General features: G+C 45.6%; 1 protein-coding gene across 1 annotated transcript in view; it reads right to left on the bottom strand.

Annotated features, from left to right (window-relative positions):
- Window positions 1-327: 327 nt before the first annotated feature.
- Window positions 328-14207, bottom strand: part of LOC126159858 (uncharacterized) — a 48456-nt gene continuing 34576 nt past the window's right edge. Inside the window, exons 5-6 of the mRNA XM_049916668.1 lie at window positions 3602-4541; window positions 328-529 (exon numbers count right to left, since the gene is read on the bottom strand). Of these exons, the coding sequence (XP_049772625.1) occupies window positions 328-529; window positions 3602-4541 (1142 nt within the window). The remainder of the gene's footprint in view (window positions 530-3601; window positions 4542-14207) is intronic.

The following is a 14207-nucleotide window of genomic DNA, read 5'->3' as shown; positions in this document are numbered from 1 at the left end:
CGGGATCTTGCCTGGGGGTAAGTAGGTAGCATGAGGGACGTTAACTACTGGCTTTCGAGCGATGAGGTTCGATACTTTCCAGCGGGTCGAGGCCCGGCTGGCGACCACTGTGTCGGACCGACTTTACGCGTGTCCCGGTGGTGCAGGACGCTTGCCTGGGTGGGCCGCTGAGCGCCCCCAGTGCGCCCCGTGTCGGCTCTGGCCGCCACCACCTAAAGAGAAGGCCGCGGCGCGCTCTTGTGGCATCACGCAGAGCGGGCCAGGGTTGGCTCGGCGCTGCGCTGACAGCATCGAGGCGCACGGCCTGCAAATCTTCGTCAAACGGTTTTACAGAATGTGTTGAGCTGCCGGCGGCCCCCTGCGGCCAGGCGGGCTGCACCCGGCACCTGCCTCCCTCGCGGCGCTGCGGCCTCTGGTTCCACTGCGTCCAGTACGAAAATCGCGGTTAACACTGCGGACACCTGCTAAGTGCGCGATGATGCCTGTAGTTTCACAATTCACGAAAATCACTCCACGTAGTACTACACTCCTGGAAATTGAAATAAGAACACCGTGAATTCATTGTCCCAGGAAGGGGAAACTTTATTGACACATTCCTGGGGTCAGATACATCACATGCTCACACTGACAGAACCACAGGCACATAGACACAGGCAACAGAGCATGCACAATGTCGGCACTAGTACAGTGTATATCCACCTTTCGCAGCAATGCAGGCTGCTATTCTCCCATGGAGACGATCGTAGAGATGCTGGATGTAGTCCTGTGGAACGGCTTGCCATGCCATTTCCACCTGGCGCCTCAGTTGGACCAGCGTTCGTGCTGGACGTGCAGACCGCGTGAGACGACGCTTCATCCAGTCCCAAACATGCTCAATGGGGGACAGATCCGGAGATCTTGCTGGCCAGGGTAGTTGACTTACACCTTCTAGAGCACGTTGGGTGGCACGGGATACATGCGGACGTGCATTGTCCTGTTGGAACAGCAAGTTCCCTTGCCGGTCTAGGAATGGTAGAACGATGGGTTCGATGACGGTTTGGATGTACCGTGCACTATTCAGTGTCCCCTCGACGATCACCAGTGGTGTACGGCCAGTGTAGGAGATCGCTCCCCACACCATGATGCCGGGTGTTGGCCCTGTGTGCCTCGGTCGTATGCAGTCCTGATTGTGGCGCTCACCTGCACGGCGCCAAACACGCATACGACCATCATTGGCACCAAGGCAGAAGCGACTCTCATCGCTGAAGACGACACGTCTCCATTCGTCCCTCCATTTACGCCTGTCGCGACACCACTGGAGGAGGGCTGCACGATGTTGGGGCGTGAGCGGAAGACGGCCTAACGGTGAGCGGGACCGTAGCCCAGTTTCATGGAGACGGTTGCGAATGGTCCTCGCCGATACCCCAGGAGCAACAGTGTCCCTAATTTGCTGGGAAGTGGCGGTGCGGTCCCCTACGGCACTGCGTAGGATCCTACGGTCTTGGCGTGCATTCGTGCGTCGCTGCGGTCCGGTCCCAGGTCGACGGGCACGTGCACCTTCCGCCGACCACTGGCGACAACATCGATGTACTGTGGAGACCTCACGCCCCACGTGTTGAGCAATTTGGCGGTACGTCCACCCGGCCTCCCGCATGCCCACTATACGCCCTCGCTCAAAGTCCGTCAACTGCACATACGGTTCACGTCCACGCTGTCGCGGCATGCTACCAGTGTTAAAGACTGCGATGGAGCTCCGTATGCCACGGCAAACTGGCTGACACTGACGGCGGCGGTGCACAAATGCTGCGCAGCTAGCGCCATTCGACGGCCAACACCGCGGTTCCTGGTGTGTCCGCTGTGCCGTGCGTGTGATCATTGCTTGTACAGCCCTCTCGCAGTGTCCGGAGCAAGTATAGTGGGTCTGACACACCGGTGTCAATGTGTTCTTTTTTCCATTTCCAGGAGTGTATTTATCACAGGATTTTCCTTTGGGCTGGATACTAAATTCACACAGACACTCCTTTACTTTGCTCACTCAGGTTTTATTTGAACAAATTGGAGATCGTCTACTGATTACGAATCACAATTCGCCCTACTGTGTGCTTCTAGTGAAGCTACTATGGCACATGTTTACCAGGACTCACAGTACTGGCACAAGTTTATCCTTCCACAGTACTGTTTCTGTAAATACGCCTGTAAGTAATGTTCTTCCTTGTTCAAGAGTGGCACATGGAACATTAACTTTTAACATCTGCCATAGTACCCTTACAAACCTCTAGCTTAACAAATCACCACCTTGTCTCACAAATCCAATAATGCTAATCTCATATAACTCTGCCATTCGACACTTTGCGTTCACTTCATGCCACATTTCACACAACAAGTCATGTGTTACTTTATTACTATACCTGTTTGAGCCACTCTATGTGATCGAACCACTAATAAGCTCAACAAACCCATTTACACTTTCATGCACACACCACTTCAGTCATTGGCCCCTCTCTTTTGATTTTATAAGTATCTGAATGTCTCTTGTCATGGTACTTGACATACTTATATACAAATCATGTAAAAGCACATCTTTCACTCACATATGGAAAATTTCCTTGCTTCAGACATAATGTTATATACTAATATCATACATTATACATTAATAAAACCGACAAACTGCAAAGACAGATCCTCGAAGGAAAACGGAGAAAAGACGTCCTACGAACATGTGTCCAGAAATGCACCATCGCCACGGTGGATGACACTGACGAACGGGAATTCCTCCGACAACGTGCTGCGTTTTCCTTGTATATAACAGGCCGTGTGATTGAGGCAGCCTGTTGTATACACGAAGCATTTCCCAACAATTTTAGTAAGTAGTCTCAGTGCATTAGAATACGTACACAGAGGCTACCACTCACAAATAAGCACACAGTTATAAATGAAGGAGACGTTAGGAAGGAGAAGTACTGGCTGTACGATATCAGATTTAATGACATTTAGTATTGTCATACCAGGTAGAGTCCATTTTTATTGCTGGGTTTAATGCAGTGTAGTGTGGAGACAGTTATTTGCGAAAAATACTGAAGGAGGCTACAGCGAGGATTCTGAAAAGGGAGACTGTTCATTGTTTCTCCTGGCTAGATTCCTCTCGGCTGCTGAACACAGCTCTAGACCTGCAGGGATGTCGGTTGGGTTCCACCAAAGAAGTATCCTGTTCTTCAGTATGGGGAGCGTCGTTCCATTGCAAACGAAACAGACGAAGAGCACTGGTCCTTGCACCATCGTAACTAGATGCATATAATACACAAACTGCGCTATGCCCTGAGCTTGGTGGAACCCAATTCTAATAATTATTCCTATTCCGCTTAAAATAATGGCTTTAACTGACATAAAAAGGCATTGCTTCTTTGAGGCAAATTTCTTGTTATCAACAATTTTGAGTTGCCGCATGGAGCACCGAGTACGTAGGTACATGTATCCAAGCAGTCCGAGACAAACCAAATTAAATGCCACAGAGACTGAAATCCCTGCAAGGACTACTATGCGACTGTGGATGAGGTAATGTTTACTCGTCTTTTCCAAAGCAACAGCTGCCACACATACTATACTCCACGGTATAAACACACACAGCACCTCACGACGGAATAACTGGGTTACTTCAGCAGGTAGTAGCTGGTCAGGAAGCCTGAGATGGCGAACACAAGAATACATCTGGTAGCAGAATGAGTTCAGCCAGATACAGCTGAGAAGTGTGAGGGCGCTGTCTATCAGCACTGCTGTAGGTAAGTCAGGGACGCCTGCCATACGATACAAGACCTCAGAACACAGGATCTGGGTTATGCACGTGATCTGAAAGGACAAGAATATCTTTCCAGGCAAGTTACGTAACTGGGGAAGGTACATGTATACTCCGGCAGTCGAAAAACGGAAAATGATATTTACTAGTATAAATGAGATTTCTAAAGGCTTCAAGCTGTCGATTTTAAACTCCTTGTATTTCAAGGTGGCGTCGTTTAAACCGTTTTTGTAGTTCAGTGTTTCTTCTGTTAGCTTTTGATACAGTGCACTGCTACGACTATGGAATAATCCAACTGCGGAAATAATGATCGTACAATTATGGGAAGTCCTGATGGAGGAAAAGTCGCGACACTTTAGCAACAGAATAGCTCTGGAAACAGAGCAGATGGCGTCTGTAGCGTTCGACTGCAGACATGATTGATCGTCAGGACTATCGAAATAGCAGCGAGCATCGTGCACGGACTGTAGCATACTAAACGGGACGTCCTGACAAATGCCGTACGAGTTGACCGCCATCCAGGCCAGCAGACAGAGGTTGACGTTTATCCTCTGCGTGTAGGCCAGGTAGCTGGTGACGGGTATGTGGGGCGACCTCTGCACCACGTCGTCCCACAGCTGCTCGCGGCACTGCTCGCGCTGCTTGACGGCTTCCAGTGGCAGGTCTTCCAGCGGACACGTGGGGTGGTCCAGGACGTTCACCAACAGCTGCACGCAGTCAGTGTCCACGGAGAGCGTATCGTGGCTTCTGTCCTCCAGCTGCCACTCCTCGTCTGCAAGAAAACGACAGCAAGTAGGTGGTGCCCGTACACTGCAGGCAGCTGAATCCAAAGTCTTCTCTGTATCACGAGCCTGGCCGTTGTTTACTCACATTATCCAGGATCAGTTACCCAGAACTATGTAAGGCGGCATGTCAACACAAAGTAAGAGTATTAACAAAGACGGATATCATGTTACTATGCACGTCTATTTCATCTTCAGGGTGTCCAAGAAGTCCCTGTATCGCTCTTGACATAGTAAAAATGAGGAAGTAAATAGGTTTTATTGATAGTCCTGCACTGAAGATGGCAAAAAAACAATGTTATCAGAATTATATTTTTGTTTCAGCGCTGCAGTCTTTGAGTTCCGAATCCATCTTCTAAAGGAGAGATTAGTGGAGGATTCGTGGGTGCATGAACATCCGCAGATAGGAAAAACTATGTAACGCATGATGAGACCATTTGCCTCAGTCCCCCTCGTAAAGTAGCCATGCCTGATTGAGATAAATGTCCTGTATTTTCAGGCTGTCTCAAAGACAGACCACATATTGGAAGCAATGAAAAGTGACAGGAAACGTGTGTCACCCACTCTTAATCAGATGAGCAGTCTCCAATGAAAATTATTTGCAAAAGAGCAGTTCGACTTCAAGCACCTTGTTCAACAATGCACGACCATATTGAAAAAATATGAATACGAAAGGATTTAGGCCCATGTTTGTTACTGAATTATCTGACAGTAGTGTGGAGCAACAATTTGTAACCTACCGTACTTTGTTGTGGCGACTTCTGCCATGTCTCGCTCAAGAGTGTTGTTTACTTATAAATGTGCCATATACCACTGTTTGCTCAGGAAAAATATTGTTTTCTTGTCTAAGGAAAGTACCCATTATCAGCAAGAGTTGGAAAGGAACCTACCTCACCTTATGTGGGCCATTGTGTGATCATAATACCTGTCAGGACCACATTCTTTTGAAGCTTACATGAATGGGAACTTCCATTTCTCAGTACAACAGAAGTTTTCAGTATCTCAGCTCCATGACAAGGCAGTCACGGATCTTGTGTGGTTGTAGAAGGAAGGAGCTTGAGTCTCGTTTTGTTGTTCAGATGTGTGGGTTTCTTAATGAACAACTTATTCTCGGATTGTATTTGGTTCTGCAGCATTTAAAGCCACATTAAAATGGTTACCACGAAATCCCAACATTACCACCTCAACAACCTTTTGAAATCGTCATTACAAACTTTTGATCTTACCACGCATATAACTGAATATGAAGAATAATAAAGCCTCATGTGGCTCAACGTTGAAAGATTAATGGAAAATTGACAGAAGTGTTGAGGAAGTCTTTCTAAGCAGAATTACTAGAACGATCCGCAATAAAGCAAGGGGGACAGCGAGACACATAGATATCTGAGGAAGGTGTGATCGTCCATACACTGATCCGTTGGATACGTATTTTTTTTATATCTAACTACGTCCATATAGAATATACTCTTTTGACATAACTTCATAGGCGTCGTGTACAAAGAAATAGGATGCAGGCTAAATTCTCGTCTTTGGGATATTTCACTTTCCTCCGTGAACTTAGTGACCCCATCACGCAGCGTAAAAAAAAGTGATGGAGCATATTTGTCACCAGTTTGTTTCGTTAGCACGAGATTGTCGAGATAAAGCACAACAAAATACAGTAACTGACGATTTTGGGAGTTCGTTTACCACAATGAACGATTTACTGTTAATACTCTGTTTGCATACATTCAAAAACACGCAGAAAAATGTAATTACTTTGTCTCATTCCTACCTTGTGTAATGATAATAATGCAGCAATAAATGCAATTGGGATATATATGCCTCAGCTGCTGAGTGGATGAATGTGGGATTACAACTCCAGAGATTTGGGATTCAGGCATTGCTCCCGAGATTCCTTCTGCCACTTATCTCTTCTTTCACCTCTGACATTGATTTATGGAAATCGAAAATGTTGGAACTGTAGAATTGTTCGGACACCCAACAATTAACTTTGTTCCACAATTATTTACTGGGTAAGTTAGTTCAAAAGTAGGAAGACGGTGAGTGACCACAACCTGCAGTAGGACAATGGCTCGCGAAGCACTGTGGTGACCAAACCAGGCTTCAGCTTGATGACGGCTTTACCTACTGCACTCTGAGAAGTCCTGATGGTCGTTTTCCTCGAGCACTATTCCTGTTCAGAGTACAGATCAAAGGAGAGTGATACTGATATGCTACACATCATCCAATGTATATAGTTCATTGGCGTGTTGAGCGCAAATGTATACCCAGTAAGACGAATAAGTTCTGAAAGATTCTTATACACAGGCACATTCTGTGAAAGGCCGAATGCACGACCTTGTCGTAAACACTCCATTTTCTTTGTTATTCATTCCACTAACACCACATAATTGTGTGGTGCACAAGCTTCGGACACTTTGCTGCTCTTCAGCCTATCGAAGTTAGGACAGTATAGCTTTTATGGGAGAATGAATAAAATGATAGGTTTCAAAAAAATAAAGGCCATAGCGTCTCTACATAAACACAAGTACATTGAAGCTGATGATGGTGCTATGGTGAAGATAAGGCTCGTGCTTCTGGCAAGTCACTGGCAGTCAGTTCCCGATAACTACTACGAGGGTAATACAGTATGATGCAGGTGCCGGCCAGAAAGGGTGTATGTATTCAAGGTGTTGGAGTGGGCTGGGAAGTATGATTGACAAGATGATGTGGGTAGAGGGAGGTGTGAGGGAGGGATTACAGTGGTGAGGAGGCTGGAAGCGGGATCATCTACATATTGAAGAGGCATATACGCTAGGATTATAGCTGGTTGGAGGAGTAAGTGTCTACATACTATTCTGGAACAGGAAGAACCAGCCAGCTGAAGTTCCGCTCGGATAGGATACGGAAGGGTGGCAAGTGGAGGGTGGATAGGACATGTTGGTATAGGTGCACCAGAAGCCTAGGTGTACAGAGGATAGGCGAGAAAAATTGCTTTTGTTCCCCACGTGTATGGAACGTCTACAATTTGTGACAAAGTCTGAGGAACTTCGGAAGAGAGGGCAATGTAATCAGCTGGTAGAGGTTGCGTCTGAGTCGGCAAATATGATACAGAGTGGAAGGTTTTCTAAGGCTGTAAGGAATGGTAAATTTTTTAGTGTTGAGATCCAAGCTATATTGGCGAAAGTAGCACTGGGGCCACTAAGGCTTTTGGAAAGACGAAGGAAGAAACAAGATCAGGGGTTAACGTTCTGTTGGTGAAAAAGATATTAGAGCAAAACCTAGAATTGGGAAGAACGGGGAAGCAGGACAGCTGCGTCCATTCATAGGAACCGTCGTGTCATTCACCTTAAGCTGTGTAGGGACATCGCAGAGAAACTAAATATGGTCAAAAATCAAGTTTGGAGCCAACAGCTTACCACAGCATCGCCTTGTTCAGTGGGTTTTACCCAAGTACTGAGGATGGCTGAATGATGGAATCCCCACATTGTCGAGTTTCCTGTCTTCTTAATTTGAGTTTGTTGTAAGCTGGGGATGCGTGATTATTCCAAGATATGAGAAAGTGAGAGTCCTCTGCCTATGTCAGCAGAGAGGAATGGAGCAGCAAATCCACCGCCTTACTGCAAGCGCTTATCTTCCTCCACGTAATTGGGCACTGTCCTTGCATTGTGAGAGAACTGTGACTCGGAGTTATCTGTTGAGTGTGCATGACTGTAATGGATGCGTTAAGAGCTTAACATCCACATCTGACACACATGTTGTTGTGTCATGCTTTTAATAAATTTGCAAGTAGGTAAATCAAACAGTCAATGATCAGAACGCCTTATTGTTTGGAAAGCAACACACGTATCTTTGGCTCCTCGTGGCTGTGGCTGCGTGAGCACGTGTGGTATTAATTGGGGTCCAAATACACAGGAACTGCTGAAAACACTGAGCGGCATTACAGTGCAAGTCTGCAGATGATGAGCACTGAACGTTTACTACAACTGTGCCAAATATGTGTCTGTTGTTGGCCCTCGACTCTCTGTACGTGCATGCTTGGCCTAGGCTTGACTGAGTGACGTTACGCCGACACTGCACTCTGAAGGCAGAAAGTCGTCGCTTCTCTGCAGTCGTCATGGAACTGTTGATACCCTCGTAGACAGAACAGAACTCAGGCTGGACTCTGGCAGAACTTGTACCAGGCACTGGCAGAGCTGGAAATACTTGTCGTGTGTGGCGCCTCGAAGCTACAGGAGGAGTGGCTTACTACTTCTTTCTCATAGGCGGTGGCGATGCTGCTTAGGTGTACAGCATCTCTGCGGCGGTCGATTGTCGATTTGCTGCAAGTGATCGTCGTCGACACCACATGTGTCACCTTCAACAGTGTCACAGGCATCAGTGTATCATGATACACTGAGGAGAGGTAATGTAAAGTAGAACACTGAAACGAGGTCTGGTGATGAGAAACTTTATGCTTCAATTCCCCCTCCCATTACTTGGGATATACCAGCAATGCAAATTTCTTCCATCACCTGGATTCGAACCAGCTTACCTTTGAAGAGAGTACCACCACACAGGCATGTTTATGTGTGCCATGGTGGAAGTTAGGGAGAGAGAAATGATTGGTGGTATTTATTGTAATAATTCCTTGGGTTTTTAACATAAGTGATTTTGATGTAGCAGAGGCTACACCAAGACGTGAAGTTATCGAGGCAGATGGAGATATGCTGTTGAGTAAGATTTACAGTAACAAAAGAAGCATGGTGTGCCAGACAAGGAGCTATACAGGAAACATAATTCATTGGGACACCTGGCACTTGCCAGTTTCCTCCCAGAGATCCGAATGTGCGACTAGTGCGGAATATTTCGCCAGTGGAGGAGTCATCATACCACTTTTCAATTATAGGCCACATGTCCCGTGGACAGACACCAGTGCTTCCCATTACCTTCTGCATTCTCATGCCTTTGAGCACTGCTGACTCTTCAGGGTTTTAGGAGGAGGGAAAAAAAGTGCCTTGAAGCTCTATCCACACATCCATCATTACTGATGATTTTTCTTCTAAATTTAAGCAGTAGCGAGGTTCGAACCTGGGTTCCATGACGTTTTGATTAGTATACAAAGACACTACGCTTAAATCATAGGTGGGATATAAACTTGCATACAGTATGATATCACACAACTTGACTAGAGCTAGTAGGAAATTATTTTTTTTTTTTTTTTTTTTTTTGAAGGAGGTCGAAAGTAGTGGAGTCATGAGCAGCCTCTCATAAAAATTTCCTGAAATTGTAAGACGTCGTGGTCTCCTTCATTGCTTACATATTCTGCCCTCACAATCATATTCTGCACATCAAGATGCTTCATTCGAGCCCAAACTCGATAAGATAAAGTCAGTATTGTATGAATTCATGTAAACGATATGCTAATAACTAATAAATCGCAAGTGCACACCGTGGTTGAAATACTCGAGGCTGGCGTACACACATACTGTACATTCCAGACACGACGGTCACAGGAGCTTTTAGCTCGAGAGAGGCAACTGCACCCCAGGAGGCCGGTCCCAAGCTATCTACGTCGGCCAGTGACCGCCTTGTAACACTCCGGTTTGTTTTTACTGGTTTATCCCGCTCGATCGGGATCTGATAGCAGCCCAAATAGATAATAATTAATGTGACCGTGTGCCTAATGGGGCTGGAAATCGGATTGGACTGCTACGGAGATGTTACATTCCATTCTGTCCTTCTCAAATGCTGTAATAATAAAATGTATGGCGGCAAGAAGAACAACAATACAGCTTCATCAATCAACGACCTATATTCATCACAAAAACACCAAAATAAGGAGACAGTCACTGCCTTCGTCTTACAGAGTTAATAACGGCTAATCTCAGCACAGACCTCTTTGTTATTCATTATCGTCACACGCAAATTTTAATCACTGTATCCAACACTGCAATCCAACACTGCAATCCAAATAATGTCGGCGCGGTAGACGCGTAATTACAAATATCGGCACAAAAATATCACTGAATCACTCTGTTAATTATACTTTCTCACTTTCCCGTATAATACTTACACAAAGGGGTTGAACCGCGGCGATGGCCACTCCCTTTGTCGGTAATTTCTATCAATTGCTGGCTTCTGCTCAGCTCTGCCCGCCTCGCGGGAACCTACAACACGCACTGACTTGACTCAACTCTCGCTCTCGCGACCCGATACACTAATCGATAGTTGCCCTGTCGACCTGTGTGAGTGCAAAACTAGTAGTAAGGGCCTGCGGACCCCTTACAGCCTGTAGAGCAGACAGCGTTTGCCCGAGTGAAAGGGCGACCCCGTGTTCGGCTTAAAAGCAAATTCCGCTACATTGTGTGGGAGCGGTTAGCCTACGCATTCTTTACACATAGCACGCAGTTTTAGAGATTTTCACAGTCGCAGGTTTGAATCCCTCCTCGGGCATGGATGTGTGTGATGCTCTTAGGTTAGTTAGGTTTAATTAGTTCTAGGCGACTGATGACCTCAGAAATTAAGTCGCATAGTGCTCACAGCCATTTGAACCATTTTACAGATTTCCGGATTGCTCGCCTTAAACAAAACGTTATTCTCCCGTTGTAGAAGAGCAATGCTGATTGGCAGACGATATTTCTGACGCCTTGAGCTGAAGGAGTAATGAAAGAGATCGAAAGATATACCCCTTCACGTCTGGCGTGCAGAGGGGTCGTTCCGTTGTCGCTCTTGGAGCGAGAACACGTAACAAGAGCGTGTACGCTCGTACATGTACTCAAAGAACGAGGAACAAGTCTCTCCTCAGTACTTCACTGGGAGAGCACCTCTGTCGAGAGCGAATCGGAGTGTGACCCTTTAGAGTCCTTGCGATTAAGCGTTGTTCACTGTGTTGGCCGCCACACTTATTGTGTGGTGTGAATGGACTGAGTAATAGTTAAACGCCTGCGAGCGAATTTTTGATTGGCATCGCGGTGGACTTGTTATCTGACGGGTGTACCACGCCAATAGACTAGGGGTGAATAGGAGTCCTTGACTTCATCAAGGCGTAGGGAGAGTTTGATTGGCGAAGGTCAATCCACATAGAACAAGAGTTATCTTATTTGTCGGCAGAGAGCGGCACAGACAACAGTCATCACAGCTATAGCTCTTGCGACCCCCACATTTCCTCCACAACAGTACCCTTCACTGCATATCACAAGTGACAGCCTCGACTGTACCTAGCAACATTCTAACCGATAATTATTCAAGTTGAGTAGGTGCGGGTCTCAGCCATTCTGCCAAGTCAATAACAATCTTAAACTTTGTATAGAAATTTCATTAGCGAATCCTATCCTTAAGAGGTAACTTTACATTCTGAAAATAACCCGCAAATAACGTGTTAAATCCATAACTAAAAGTGCTATTGTGATTTCTCAGAATTTTTGCAAAACAAATAATAATTTTCGTTACTTTCATGTTTTTCTTACACTAACTAGCACTACTCCAGTACCCAAGTATCCCACTAGTTACGTAAGAAATTTTGTGAATTTTTGTGTCATTTCCATACAGTGGACGACTCCATAAGGTATTTATTGCTGAAAGTTTTTCAGGCATTTCTCTTTACAACGTTAGGAGTGTCCGTCTGACTTCTGTAGTAGTGTGGGGGTGGAAATTGCATCTTGAAGGGGTCAAAGGGTAAAGGGTACATCTCAGATTAATCTGTTGCGTAGAATGACAGAATAGCACCAACCCACACTCTCACAAAATGTGTGGCTTTATAGTCTTGTGTTGTAAATGCTATATCTAATTCGTTTTGTGGCGTTATAGACAGATATTTTAAACTGGACCCAAGAGATATGGTGGTCGTATTTGTGTGACATTGTATGTACCGAATTGTCGAGCAGTCATTAGATACAGTGAGCATATCTTTAAGACATGAAGCACTGAGCCTGGCTTGTTGAGGTTGTTTGGTAACGTGTGGTTGTTATGGATGAGAGGAGAATGAATGCTTTTTCAATAGATTGTTCAGTTTATGGAAAATGTGGCAGTGTTTTTGTTCATGTGTATCACCAATCCCAGGGTTTCTGATGTGCAGAATGAGGTGCTGGTATCAGGACATCTCACAAGCACCCATTGGCAATACCATCTGATTGTATGTTGTAGCAATTATCTGTGCTTTGTAGAGTGTAGAGTGACTGGGACTGTGTTATGTGACTGTAACAATTTTCATTAAAGTATAGTTGTAGCATTGAGATAACATGTGAGTGATGAAGATCTCGTTGGAGCTGAGGGAACAGACATATGGATGGAATGCTATGCTGCTGCTTTGTCTTGATGTTTTATGTGGCGAAACAAGGTTAGGTATAGGTTTTAAGCTGATGTTTTGGTGTGGTTGAAGATAAAGTTGGATTGCTTTTTGGAATAGGTGACTTGGATGTTAAAATGGAAGGTGACTGTGGCTGTTATCGTCATCTGTTGGACGATATGTGGACGTTGAAAGAGATTCAATGTTGTGGAAAACAGTGGTTCTAAACTGGATGTCTTTCATGTTAGGGAAGCGACACAGGAAACTGTTGAGATGATGACGGTGAGCTGGACTGACGGTGTAGAAAACTGTGGATCTGAACTCAATATCTTTGATGGTGAGGATGCAATGCATGTAGTTGTTGGGATGCGGAATGTAAGTTTAGTGTCGTGAATAATGCGTTTACTTTATACTTATTAGATCATTCGAGTTGAGGCTGTGTAGATGATGCAATTGTACAAGGATTGTACATTTGGCATAGTTAACATGGGTGGTTTTACAAACTTCCAGTATGCTGCAGTAGTTTGGTTCAGCAACGTCTGGTAATCAGTGAACGAAAAACCGTTCCAAGGTTTTGTTCATTCGATGAGTTATCTCTATGCACTGTAAATGTTCATTGCACGTTTTTGACATCTTCGGAAATGCCATTTTCGACTATGTAATGGTGATTTGAAAATCATCGAAAATCATCGAATGAATAAAAAATAAAAATTTGCAACTTGGACTGGTCTTGTTTGTAATTGGGATAGGCCAGGTGGTTCTGCGATACTGGGTCAAAAAAGGTTCAAATGGCTCTGAGCACTATGGGACTTAACATCTATGGTCATCAGTCCCCTAGAACACAGAACTACTTAAACCTATCTAACCTAAGGATATCACACACATCCATGCCCGAGGCAGGATTCGAACCTGCGACCGTAGCGGTCACGCGGTTCCAGACTGAAGCGCCTAGAACCGCACGGCCACACCGGCTGGCGATACTGGGTCAGATAGTCGTAACACAGAAAGTATTTTTGACATCTGTAGCCTTGGATTTGCGATTTAGTTGATTTTACACAATGGCAGCGACAGCAAATCAGGGCTCAGTTCCTGATACGTTGGTCTGTTGTGGACAAGCATCTAGTTCTGCTGGACAGTGATGCGTAAAACAGCCGACAGTAAAGCACCACGGTTTTAATAGTGGCGAGAGCAACTCTTTCAGACAGGGCCGTTGTAGCAGCCTGCTGGATGTCGCAAGCCATCTCCAACATCGCCACGTGCTCAGAAGAGATTCGCACCAGTTTTTTCTTTCCCTCCCCCCCCCCCTTCCCTATCTCGACCGAACTGCCACGATCTCTCCGATCTCTCTGGATTATCACGACAACTTTCCCCTGAAGATATCTTCAATGTCGGGCTTAAAGTTAGCTTC

This window comes from Schistocerca cancellata, unplaced genomic scaffold (assembly GCF_023864275.1).
Source record: "Schistocerca cancellata isolate TAMUIC-IGC-003103 unplaced genomic scaffold, iqSchCanc2.1 HiC_scaffold_1148, whole genome shotgun sequence".
NCBI lineage: Eukaryota > Metazoa > Arthropoda > Insecta > Orthoptera > Acrididae > Schistocerca > Schistocerca cancellata.
Note: the sequence above shows the minus strand (reverse complement) of the source record. Positions and strands in the feature narration are given on the sequence as shown.